Raw genomic sequence first — 13,986 nt, 5'->3', positions numbered from 1 at the left:
TGTCAGAGCAGATGAGTATTATGAGGTCAAAGGAACTGCCTGAAGACAGAGACAGAGACCAGAGACAGAATTGTGGCAAGGCACAAATCTGGCCAAGGTTACAAAAAACATCTGCTGCACTTAAGGTACCTAAGAGCACATTGGCCTCCATAATCCTTGGAATTATGGAAAAATGGAAGACGTTTGGGACAACCAGAACCCTTCCTAGAGCTGGCCATCTGGCCAAACTGAGCTATCGGTGGAGAAGGGTCTTGGTGAGAGAGGTAAAGAAGAACCCAAAGATCACTGTGGATAAGCTCCAGAGATGCAGTCGGGAAGTGGGAGAAAGTTGTAGAAAGTCAACCATCACTGCAGCCCTCCACTAGTTGGGGCTTTATGGCAGAGTGGCCTGACGGAAGCCTCTCCTCAGTGCAAGACACATGAAAGCCCCCATGGAGTTTGCTAAAAAATACCGTAAGGATTCTCTGGTCTGATGAGACCAAGATAGAACATTTGGCTTTAATTCTAATTGGTATGTTTGGAGAAAACCAGGCACTGCTTATCACCTGTCCAATACACTCCCAACAGAGAAGCATGGTGGTGGCAGCATCATGCTGCGGGGGTGTTTTTCAGCTGCAGGGACAGGATGACTGGTTGCAATCGAGTTAAAAAGAGATTAAGGGGCCGTTCCCATATCGTGCCTAAAAAAGCGTGGAAAACAATAGGCACACCGCTTTTTCCATCTTTCCAAAGCGCTCGGGCAGAAGCGCCCCTGAGGCGTCTGCCTTTGCTAAGCAACCATGATGTGCTCTCTCCATGAAGACGCGGAAATTTCAGCAAAGAATAAATGAATTTGCAGCTCTAAAAATCACTTGCAGTAGCTCTGCTACTAAATTTATTTCAAAATTGCAATCCATATACAACTATGATCAGCTGTTCCTTCATCTTGGCTGAGCTTTCAACGTTGTTACGGGAAAGGATGAAGCTGATTGGTTAGTTCTTGTCACATGACCCGCGGTGCGCTTGCGGCATTCTGAAAAGTTGAAATGTTTTTAACTTAACGCCGTGCGGACGCGCCTGGAAAAAACGGGCGCGTCGCTTCCATTATGAGCGTGCATACCGCGCGCCTACATTGGAAATAATGAACTTGCGCGCACAAAAGATGCGATATGTGAATGGCCCCTAATGCGGCCAAGTAAAGGGATATCCTGGACGAAAACCTTCTCTAGAGTGCTCAGGACCTCAGACTGGGCCGAATGTTCACCTTCCGACAAGACAATGACCCTAAGCACACAGCTAAAATAAAGAAGGAGTGGCTTTACAACAACTCCGTGACTGTTCTTGAATGGCCCAGCCAGGGCCCTGACTTAAACTCAAATGAGCATCTCTGGAGAGACCTGAATATGGCTGTCCACCAACATTTATCATTCAACCTGACAGAACTGGAAATGATCTTCAAGGAGGAATGACAGAAGATCCCCAAATCCACGTGTGAAAAACTTGTTGCATCTTTCCCAAAAAGACTCATGGCTGTATTAGATCAAAAGGGTTCTTCTACTAAATACTGAGCAAAGGGTCTGAATACTTAGGAAAGTGTGTCATGATTCTGCCTTCATGTCCTGACTTTTCTCTAGTCTTGAGGCAGGATAATGACAGACCCGTGTTTTGTGTACAAGCACACGGTTCATTGTGATTGTTTCCACGTTGTGATATGTGTTTCTACATGTTCCTGTGATATAGTGTTGCTCTTGGAAGAAGACGTTGTGAGACCTGTTATTGTTTATTTGTAGTTAGTGTTCTTGTGTTTCGAGTCTTTGTTTATCGTGTCTACCCAGTCTTGTTAAGTTATTTAGTATCTGCCCTAGTCATTGTTTTCCCCCTTGTGGGTTTTGTTTTCCCCTTTTTGTGTAAATAAATCCTGTGTTTAGTACATCCTGTCTGAACTTGAGTTCCTCCTTACCCCTCCACATGACAACATGTGATATTTAAGTTTTTCTTTTTTAATAAATGTGCAAAATGTAAAAAATTCTGTGTTTTTCTGTCAATAATGGGGTGTTGTGTGTACATTGAGGAAAAAATGAACTTAAATGATTTTAGCAAATTTCTGCAATATAACAAAGAGTGAAAAATTTAAGGGGGTCTGAATACTATCCGTACCCACTTAATATCTTACTGTGACCACACCTTTAGGCTGTATCTTGATAGCAATAGCTGGTTTTGGATAACTGATAATGTCTTGCCTTCATAGCTTACAAATTCAGTGGATCGCTACATCAGCAACTTCCAAGTGGTGGACAACCTGAGCGACAGACAATCCCTTATAATTCACTTGTTTAAGGTATCCTAGCAACAGAACTTATAGTTCATGTAAATAAAGGCAATATTAAATACTGTATGTCTCTGGTGACAGGTGTCCAGTACTAAGACAGATGTGATCTCATTCAGACTGCATCAGAAATTTAAAGTGGGACTCTTTCAGCCTTCTACTGTCACAGTTTACAAGTACTACAACAAAGGTTTGTACACACATTCAATTTAAACTGTAGTTTTTTTTATGTAACTTTGTAATTTTGCTCTCTGATGTAGTTATTTGTAATAACCACATAAACATGACTGAATTAATTAATGCATTATTTTAAATCACCAATGTGATTGAAACATTAAAAAAATGTAAATATCAGTATGAATTAGGGCTGGTTATTGACACAGAATTCACAATTCAATTCTGATTCACAGCCTCTGGTCTTGATTAGAATCATTTGTAAATATATACAAATATATGCATATATCATGTGTATGAGGGGCCGTACAAGTCATAATTCATTCTGGCACTCTTACACACTTACATTCTCCTTTCACATAAATATATTTTTGCTTTCACACACTTACATTCTCCTTACACATGCATACATTTCCACTCCTACACAAACATACATTCTCCTTTCACATACATATATTTTTCCTTTCACCAAATACATTCTCCATTCACATACATACATTTCTACTCTCTCACACACATACATTCTCCATTCATATATATATATATATATATATATATATATATATATATATATATATATATATATATATATATATATATATATTAGGGGTGTAACGATACGCGTATTCGTATTGAACCGTTCGGATACGAGGCTTTCGGTTCGGTACGCGGTACGCATTATGTACCAAACGGTTCGTTGGACTAATTAATTATATTTGCAAAAAATAAAGAAAAGTGAAATATAATGATATGCGTTCAACAAGGTAGCCCAATAACCCAAACGACGTAACAGGCAACGCCCCTGGCACCCCCGAAGAAGAAAAAAATACCAACTTATATGTTTATGTTAGGCTACTCTGTCAGGCGCTCGCTCACTCAGTACGCGCTGAGTGAGCGAGCAGTTCATGCACGGTGCGCGGTGGCCAATGCGTTTAACAGACCTGAAATAGAAGATCCTCCAATAACCAACAGGTCTGGTGTTTGGGTGCACTCTGGGTTCCCTGTAAGCTTTAATGGTGATGGCAAGAGAGTGGTGGATAAAAAAACAACGGTATTTCGCATCTACATGACAATAAAATAGCGGGAATAAAAAATAAAATAAAAAAAATAAATAAAAAAACACCAGCGGGAATACTTGAAACATGTCAACTCATTTACGCCGACATCACCTTAGTGTGTCAGTATCTGGGAAAAGACGAAAAAAAGGAGAAACATACACGCAACAAACTATCCCCGCAGCATTTAGACAAGACATTTCCAACTGACTCAAACAGGACAAAAGACATCACCGCGGCGATTGGTAGGCTACATTTACGTTACATTTACATAATAGCCGCAGATATGAGACCTTACTATTTACCATTCATTCTATCATCACCATTATAGCCAGACCTGTTGGTTATTGGAGGATCTTCTATTTCTGGTCTGTTGAATGCATTAGACATTTTGCGACGAGCCTTCAGCGCGTGCTGAGTGAGTGAGCTCCTTAGGGGCCGTTCACATATCGCGCCTAAAAACGCGTGGAAAACGCTGGGCGCGTCTTTCTCCTCCTTTCCAAAGCGCTCGGGCAGAAGCGCCCCTGAGGCGTCTGCCTTTGCTAAGCAACAATGACGTGCTCTCTCCATGAAGACGCGGAAATTTCAGCAAAGGATACATGGATTTGCAGCTCTAAAAATCGCTTGCAGTAGGCTAGCTCTGCTACTAAATTTATTTCAAAATTGCAATGCATATACAACTATGATCAGCTGTTCCTTCATCTTGGCTGAGCTTTCAACGTATATATATATATAAAGTGGGAGGTTGCATGTTAGGGACAGCGATATCTTTCTATTATTTCCATAACTTAAGATTTGGACTCATTGCAGTTTTTTTTGTTTTTTTTAGATTGTTATTTTTTTTCAATATCTGGCAACACCTGCATAACTGACAGTAATCAAAAACAACCAGGTTAAAAACAGAGTGGGCAGGTTATTCCTGACAGGATGCAATTTGGTAACACAAACGTAGTGATCATCATGATATATTATGGCACTGAAGTCGGGCACAAAGAGGAGAGAATAGTCGCGCAAGCAGAGAAAATACTGTACCAGACTGAACAAATTCATTGAAATACTGAAAGAAAACCATAATTATGGAATTAGGGTGGAGTGAATATGGATGTATTTCTGAGGAGGTCTTCCAAAAAGTTTCAATGGCATTTTTCTTTTTCCTCTTATTGTCGTTACATACACATTAAAGGAGTGTTAATTAGTGCAGTGCTTCATAGGCAGAGCTGGGTAGATCACTTATGAATTGTAATCAGTTACTGATTACAGATTACATGAATTTTTTTTTTAAATATAATATAATCTCTTAGATTACACATTTTTGGTTACGTAATATGATTACTTTTGGATTACATTTAGATTACATTTGTGCTAACTCTTATTTGATATCACATATATTCAGTTAGCCTAATCTTGTACTTTTTTAAAAATATATTTAAATATATAAAATATTCAGCAAAAAAAAAAAAAAAAAAACACAATAGCCACAATAGCTTATTTGTCAAGTGCAATATATGGACAGTTAATACTTAGAAAATACTAACACTATTTTACCTTGCTGTTAGAGTTTGCTAGTAACACTGAAAAAAAAAAATCACATCTTATGATTTTAAAGCATATTCACTTATAATTAAGTACATTTTGAAAACCAATATTGAAAAACATGAAATTCACAGCAATATCACTACTAGGTAAAATATTTAATCTAATAGAAAAGAAAAAAAAAAACTAAACGTGTATATGACTGTATCAATGAAAAAACATCTAACAATATAGCTACACTGCAAACGTCAATTTTGAAAATGACTAAACTCACTCAACGATGACATTTCTATCCATCTCAAACCATTTTGAGTGCAAAGTAACAACGAGGAAAAGACAAACAATAACAAACATTACAAAAATGAATATTAAAGAGGATGAAAGTCACAGCGATAACATTGCTAATACAGGGCTCCACATTAAGCTTTTACATGAGCTTGTCCTTCGGACAAGTAAATCAATCATTCACTTGTCCGAGTAAAAAAGTATGCTTGTCCGGGGCAAAAAAAATTGTTTTTAACTTTAACATTTTAACTTTAACTTTATAAAGGAAAATATTTTCCTAAACTGATTAAATGTAGATGTCTACATATATGTTGAATTCTCACATGTGATCAATACATTATGTTAGAATAATAAGACATTAAGGTTGTTATTATTATTAAAATGAAATCAATATCAACAAACTCCATCTTTCCAAATTAATAAATTATGTTATTAGATTAATGTTTTACTTTTTTGACATACAAAATATGAAATGTTGCAATGATACTTTTAAATATGATATTAAACCACCAGTAGGGGGTGACAAGTCACTGTCTTAATGAGTGAATCATTGATTCAACCGATTCATTCAAACGGCTGATTCATTCAATAAATGAAGGAGATTACCGTTTTATAAATGGCTCACGGCATCATTGACTCGTTTAAAAATGAATCATTTAGTAACAAAAGTCTGTTGCTCGGAGATGCGCGACTGTTCTGCTTTGGCTTTGCTTAGAATTATTGTTTTTTAAATGAAGTAAAAATCCACAATGTCTCTTAAATGTAAGTCAGTTAATATTACTTGTTTATTTAACTGATGTAAAAAAAAAAAACAATATTACATTTGCAATCGAGCTGAAAGTCGGAAAAACATCAATCCTGGTCGTGTGATGTTGAACATATTATACAGAATATTTATATTTTTTGTATCGCATTTTATTCTTTGTGTGTGCTGTTTTTAGCTATAGTGTTGATTTCTCCACGAGTCAGACAGACTGCATGAGCCTCAACTGACTGAACCTTTATATTGTCAATACATTATCTGTTATTAGGCACCGTTTACACTGAAAGTAATAAAATCAGAATCATTCTCTTCAAAGTTTCGGTGATGCACCAGTTATTTTTTGTTGTTAAAATTTTGATCAGGTTACTTGTCCGGTCGGGTAAGTAAAATTCTCTTTCACTTGCCCCTTCACAAAATCCACTTGTCCCAGACAAGCGTTAATGTCGAGCCCTGGCTAATATATAAAGACCATTTCCAGGTCAAATATTTCATCTCAAAACATTTGAAGTGCATAAGGTAGTAACAATGAAGAATATCTATTACAAAAATATAACAAAGGACATGAAATTCTCAGCAATAACTTTAGTAGGTCAAAGATTTCCATTGACAGCAAATTAATCCATGGCAGGCAGAGTTTACACTGAATAGTGACATTTTGCCATGTCTTTAAAAAAAATTAAATGATGTCTGAACATCCAGTGATTAAATGCTGCGTTTCCCTCCATTTTTCATTATCTTGTTGCTGATTTCTTCTGAGCTGATTCTGACACCCCTCCCCCTCTCCACCGGAAAAACTCGAAGAATCACGGACGGCAGGTTTATTAGGAAAAAATATAAACGTAAAAAAAAAAAAGAAACTTAGGAGAATCAATGATTTGTGAACGACTTATTACCATTGTGTAAATAATATGTAATCATGTAATCCATAAAAAAAAGTAACTGTAGTCTGATTATGAGTATTTTAAAAAGTAGTTTACTTGAGTTTTGGAATCTGATTACGTAACCCAGATTACATGTAATCCGTGACTACCCAGCTCTGTTCGTAGGCCAACAGCAACAAAACCAGGAAACGCTGTTAGTGTTCTATAAGACCCCCATGCTGTCAGAGATTGAATTTGCATTTTCATCAGAATCAGAAAGATCTTTATTGCCAAGTGTTAACACACAGGAATTCATCTTGGTGTCAGGAGCTTCCAGTACACAAAGTACAAACATAGTGCAGACATACATATAATTAAGGTAATAAAACGAATAACAAAGAGTAATAATAAAATATTCATTCAGCCCAGACGGTTTTGTTTTGTGCAGTTGCTTCATGTTGCATATATTTTTATAAGAAAAAAAAACTTTTAAAAACTTATTATAAGGTTAGTTTAGCCAGTAACAGAGTAAAATAAACATTTAATAAATAATAATAAGAAGAAGAACTAAATAAATTTGTATTAACCACTTGGCAATGGCTATGGGAATCAGCTCTTGTGATTGTAAAATAAATAAATAAAATCAGCAATTGGAATTGGTCACGTAAAATCCTGATTAGTGCATCCTTAACTGGAATAGTTAGCCCTGCCTGAAAGACCTGAAAAAGCATGGTTCATTTCAGTTTGATCTTTGAACTACTGTACCTATTTATGCAAAAGTGTTATAATTTATTACAATACAATGTCAACAATGAAAACAATAAGTCTTATTTACTCATTTATTGATTGTGGCAAGGCCTGTGAAAATTTTGCCAGGGCAAGTAAAAAATTTAAACCACTGGTCAAACCAGGCAAGTAGAAAATGTCCTTACTGTTAAGCCCTGTCAATACGATCAAAATGAGTATCATAACACTTGTATACAGATCTGCAGAATACGTAGGTAACATAATGATTTGTTAAAGTAAAAAACTTAAAATATGTACAGGATGATTTTGAATGGCATCATTGTAAAATTGTGAGGAAGAGCTGAGCAAGTCTTCTACATGTATTTCCTGGTCTGAGAGTGACTTCCTGCTTAAACAGGAAGTAATGGATACCAAAAAAATAAAAAAGGTAGAAATATATATGTAAAAGGAGAATGCATGTGTGTGAAGGCAAAAAAAATTTACAGGTGTATCTCAATAATTCAGTAATTCAACTCAAATTGTGAAACTTTAAATTAAATCCAATGTTTTTTGAAAATGACTAAAGACAGCTGTTCGAATTGAGAAATCAATTAATTGAATAATACATTTATTAAATATGTAATAAAATGTAAAGTTGACTGACTGCTTAACTTCCAATTTAAAAGCTTGACGTTTGAAGGTTAGGTTTGATGTAGTTTAAAGTGTAAAATAGTCAAAAAGATTAAAGCTTAAAAGTTTTTAAGCCAATGCAGTCTTTTAGAAAACAGATACAAACCCGTAGACTAAAAGACGGAAAACAGACGTTTTCTTATGCTGAGAAATTAGCAGATGGTTGTGTGATAGAAAATATACACTGTGAAAAAAAAAATCCTGTACAATTTATGGTAAAAAAACTGGCAGCTGTGGTTGCCGGAAATCTACTGTAAAAAATAAGGTTGAAATATTCTTCTGTTTATGGCATACTTAAAAGTTAACTGGTATGAAACACTTTTTTTTATTTTAATACCCCCATCTCTAATATTTCTAAAGAGTACCTACCCCTTGGTACAACACAAGACGATCCAACCGTCTTGTAGCCATGGGGCTCTTATAGGGCTGGAATCAATGTTGATTTATCAAAAAGAACACCTATTGATTTTAAGACTTAAATCAAGATTGTCAACCCAGCCCTAGTAAGAATATGATGATTCATCAGGGTTGCATTATTAGTGGTGTTTGCTAATTGATTGCTTTGCTGTGAAGACTTACATTTTTAAGATGTTTTATGTGATGAATGCTAACTAAGGTCTCTGATGTTTCAGATAAAAATTGTAGCAGGTACTACTCTCCTCCTGAAGATAAAAAAAAACTGGATTATATCTGCAAAAATAATGTGTGTCGCTGCTCACAGGGTTTGTTTCTGCTGCTTTCTTTCACTTTGCACATGTTAAATTGGCAAATTATAACATAGTATTTATATGTGTAGTATTGGTATATATTTTTTTGTATAATCTCGGAAAAGCTTTAAAACTATCCCTTGCAAACCATGGTATTTTTTATATTTTATAAGTGAATGAATCCTTTAATATTACTTTTTTGTTTTTACTCATAAAAATGTATGTGCATTTTTTTATACATATAATCCTAGCTTTTTAATTTTTCTGCACAGGTAACTGCTGTGAACAAAAACCAGAAAATATGTATTCTGGAAAAAACAGGTGGAAACGAATTGCATGCAAAGGAAGACGTTATGGTGAATATCAATTGTGGTGTGTGGTGGGGGGTTGGGCAATAAATTGGTTTAATTGGTGTCTTCTCTTAAGTCTACAAGGTTAAACTGATCAGTGTAAAGAGGTGTCACTACGATCAGTACGAGATGAAGATTGTCCAAATTATTCAAAAGGGTAAGTCACCTAGGGCGCCACCACCAGGAGGGGGTGCCAGTGAGCAAACATACTTGCACTACATTTTAGCAGGGTGTGATAATGAGTGGCACAGTATCACTCTAAAAAATGCTGGGTTAAAAACAACCCAGTGCTGAATAAATATTGGAGAGAAAGGATCACATGCTGGGTTATTTTGACCCAGCTGGTTGGGTTAAAAGTTTTTACCCACCATGCTGGATTGTTTTATTTAATTCATTTGTTATTTAACAATTACTATATTGCTGGCTTAAAATGGGCTGGAAATTAAAAATTACACATAGAATTACTATAGGCAACAACAATAATCAAAAGATGAACATTTATTATGAAGCAAGAACACCCATGTACAAAATAAGAATCAGAAAGAGCTTTATTGCCAAGTATGCTTGCGCATACAAATAATTTGTTTTAGTGACATAAGCTTCCAAGTACACAGAGACACCAACACACAGACAAAAAAAATAATAAAATATTAGGCAAATAAATAAGTGTATAAACAATTGTGCTATAAATGATAATGGAATAGGATGGAGTAAGATGCAGGGATGTACTAGAATGGAGGGGTAATAAATAAATATAAGCATATTGCACATTTTTTATTGCATAAGCATAAGTGGGGAACATTTAACTGTTCATGAGGTAAATTGCCTGGGGGAAGAAACTGTTCTTGTGCCTGACTGTTCTGGTATTTTGCGGCTCTGAGGCGCCGGCCAGATGGCAAAAGTTCAAGATGTGAGGGATCCAGAGTGATTTTCTGAGCCCTTTTCCTCACTCTGGATGTATACAGTTCTTGAAGGGTGGGCAGGGGAGCACCAATAATCCTTTCAGCTGCCCGAACAGTTCTCTGTAGTCTTCTGATGTCTGATTTTGTTGCTGAACCAAACCAGACAGTTATTGAAGTACACAGGACAGACTCAATGACGGCTGAGTAGAACTGTTTCAGCAGCTCCTGTGCAGGTTAAACTTCCTCAGCTGGCGAAGGAAGTACAACCTTTGCTGGGCCTTTTTCACAATGGAGTCAATGTGAATGTCCCACTTCAGGTCCTGAGAGATGGTGGTTCCCAGGAATCTGAATGACTCCACTGCAGTCACAGTGCTGTTCATGATGGTGAGTGGGGAAAGTGCAGGAGGGTTTCTCCTAAAGTCCACGATCATCTCCACTGTTTTGAGCGTGTTCAGCTCCAGGTTGTTAAAACTGCACCAGACAGCCAGCTGCTCAACCTCTTGTCTGTAAGCAGACTCATCACCGTCCTGGATGAGGCAGATGACTGTAGTGTCGTCTGCAAACTTCAGGAGCTTGACAGAGGGGTCTTTAGAGGTGCAGTCGTTGGTGTACAGGGAGAAGAGCAGAGGGGAGAGAACACATCCCTGAGGGGCACCAGTGTTGGTGGAGCAGCTGTTTGATGTGTATTTCCCCAGTCTCACTAACTATTGCCTATCTTTCAGAAAGCTGGTGATCCACTGACAGATAGAGCTAGGAACAGAAAGCTGGGTCAGTTTGGTCTGAAGGGCTGTTGGGATGATGGTGTTGAAAGCCGAACTAAAGTCCACAAATAGGATCCTCACATAAGTCCCTGTTTTGTCCAGATGTTGCAGGATGAAGTGCAATCCCATGTTGATTGCATCATCCATGGACCTGTTTGCTCGGTAAGAAAACTGCAGGGGGTCCAGTTGTGTCCAGTGATGTCCTTCAGATAAGCCAGAACCAGTTTTTCAAACGACTTCATGACGACAGACGTTAGAGCCACAGGTCTGTAGCCGTTAAGACAAAATGAATTTATTTGTGTGAATACAGCATATTTTACAATATTACATACGTTTAAACTCATTTAACAAGCATTTTAGAAATACATTTTTTTATTTTAATTTAAGTGTATTCAACCGTTCTCTGTTTCCACTGTTTTACCGAAATGGACCGGTGTGTCACCAAAATTTGAGGCAGTTAAGGGCTGCTGTTTGCTGGAGGAACTGGAACCTCATTTTGCTTGTAGCTGAAAGATGCTGCGACTGACTCCAAAACCTGCCAATAAAAGAACAGTATTGAGATTGGAGAATATTTTTAATCTCAAAATAAATTAAACTCAGTATAAGGCTGAGTCAATAGGTGCTTCCATCGTGCAAAACTACCGCTGCTGAGCAAAGTGACTGACATGATGTCATCCTTATGTTGCATCGCATAAAAATAATAATATAATATAATTTTAATAAATTAAATAAAATGTTTAAAAACCTCTATTCCAGGACAGACTGCACCAAATTGGCGGTGGCGATTCTGAGATCTGCTCTCTCCTGTAGTGGACAAAAGACTCTGACTGTAACTCAGCAGCTGAATCATTTCATCAGAGAGGCTCAGCTCAGCGGTTGGGTAGAGAAAAATAACCCGGTGTTAAAAATGTCCCAGCAACTTAGGAAAAACTACTCTGCACCTGGGTAAAAATATAAAAAATAACCCAATAAAATGACCAGACAAGCTGAACCCAGCATTTGGGTAAAAAAAAAAAAAAAAAACAGCACCCGGGTAAGAATATTAAAAACAACCCAATAAAATGACCAAACAGGCTGAACCCAGCATTTGTCTTAAAAAATAATCCAGCATTTTTTAGAGTGAATGATTGCCGCCCGCCCCCACTGGACAACATCAGTGGTCTACAGTACTGTCATTCTGACAATGCCTGTATGCCATTGGATCAGGGTGCTGTGAATTGCTGCCTGATGGTTGCATGCAAAGTTTGCATTTGGAGCATTCAGAATGCCATTAGATCAATGGATTCTGTCAGTGCTTTGACAAGGTAAGGCTTTTTTGCCATTCAATAAAGCCAAGTTCAAAGGCCAATTTAAAATACTGGTACCGTAAAAAGTGCAAAAAAATCTGTTTTTTGATTAGGCAGTATTTGTGGCAGACGATAATATCATGATTTGAAATTGGTCCAAAATGTGTGCGTTTTTCGCCAATGCATTGTTTAAGGATCAGTGTTGTGTAATATTCCCAACAAACTTTGTAACAGCCAATTAAAAGTGTAGTAAAATTTGCAAATTCACAAGATCAATACATCCTTTATTAAACTGCTTTGTCAAATTTAACGCATCCTAATGGAAGTGTCGAAATGCTGAATAAATTAATTCACTTCTAACAGCGCTTAATAGGAGCAGCGTCACGCACATGCCATGTTTATGCGTTTATTTGTCCATGCAGGGTCAGAAGCTGGTTTGAAAAAAAATGACAAGAGGGTGTTTCTATCACATGCAAGCTGTAGGAGAGGGCTTGGTTTGAGAGAGGGTCAGGACTATCTGATCATTGGACGGACTGCTGATGTTTCACAAGCAGGGAGCACAACCAACAAGTGAGTATTGCATAATAGCACTAAACACCCCAAAAGTGTTTTTTTCTTTTGGCACAGTTCATTTGCATTTTCTCTCTCAGGTACCTGTATATGCTAGGTAAGGACACATGGGTCGAGCGCTGGCCAGCCGAGTCTGAATGTGTTCGTGGATCTGCTCTGAAGGTGAAATGTGTTGAGCTGAAGAGCTTCCCAGCAGCACTGACAAAGAGTTGTTGTCAGATTTGAGAGACGCCTCACAAATGTTATTCTCTAAACACTCTAATGACAATACTGCATCAAATCTGTATTAACCCTCTCAAGGCAGGCGTTGCAGATTTGCAACAGTTAAAAACTAAAAACCTTATTACTCCAGATACATATTTTATGTATCTGGAGTACTAAAAACTTTACTAAAGGTTACTAAAGTTACTAAGTTACTAAAACTTAATTTGAGCCTGAGAGGGTTAAAAATAAAGCTCAATATAATACTTTGAGGTCATATTATACTGCATATCGTTAATAGAAATGTTACAGAACTATGCTGTTATATTTTATATATATATATAATGTATGTATGTGAATCACAAGACCTGAAACAGACCTTTTCGACTGAATGCAAAAAGTTCAGTTATATATACAGTATGTTACCAGGTTTTGGGCATGTTTTATTAAATTGTTACTTTACACTTATTTTAGTTTGTTTTATCAAGTTATCATAATTTTGACTTGTGCTTTCATACACGGTAATACACTGACATTTATCAAAAATCAGCTCAGTCTTAAATCTGACAACAGAAAGATTTGAAATGATTCAAGATTTAATTTTCTATTTTAACATAAAAACGTAAACATACATGGACTCAAAACGTATGTACACATTGAACTCATTTAATTTGATCATTTTTGCTTTAATATGATCATGTCATTTAAAATACATATTACATTATATTAACAAAGCTAAAAATTGTACAAAAAATGGTACAGTTAATTTTGCTTTTTAACATATAATTCCAAACAACCAACATGCATTTAAAAAAAAT

At 36.6% G+C, this 13,986-nt stretch overlaps 1 protein-coding gene across 1 annotated transcript in view; it reads left to right on the top strand.

The window, feature by feature from the left end:
* Positions 1 to 13,266, top strand: part of LOC113040521 (complement C3-like) — a 69,507-nt gene extending 56,241 nt beyond the window's left edge. The window contains 7 exon segments of the mRNA XM_026198842.1: positions 2,228 to 2,317; positions 2,390 to 2,495; positions 9,024 to 9,113; positions 9,371 to 9,510; positions 9,512 to 9,605; positions 12,820 to 12,967; positions 13,048 to 13,266. Coding sequence (XP_026054627.1) covers positions 2,228 to 2,317; positions 2,390 to 2,495; positions 9,024 to 9,113; positions 9,371 to 9,510; positions 9,512 to 9,605; positions 12,820 to 12,967; positions 13,048 to 13,192 — 813 coding nt within the window. The 3' untranslated portion in view covers positions 13,193 to 13,266.
* Positions 13,267 to 13,986: the final 720 nt, after the last annotated feature.

Source organism: Carassius auratus, chromosome 22 (assembly GCF_003368295.1).
Source record: "Carassius auratus strain Wakin chromosome 22, ASM336829v1, whole genome shotgun sequence".
Lineage (NCBI taxonomy): Eukaryota > Metazoa > Chordata > Actinopteri > Cypriniformes > Cyprinidae > Carassius > Carassius auratus.
This window is presented reverse-complemented; position numbering and strand designations above follow the sequence as displayed.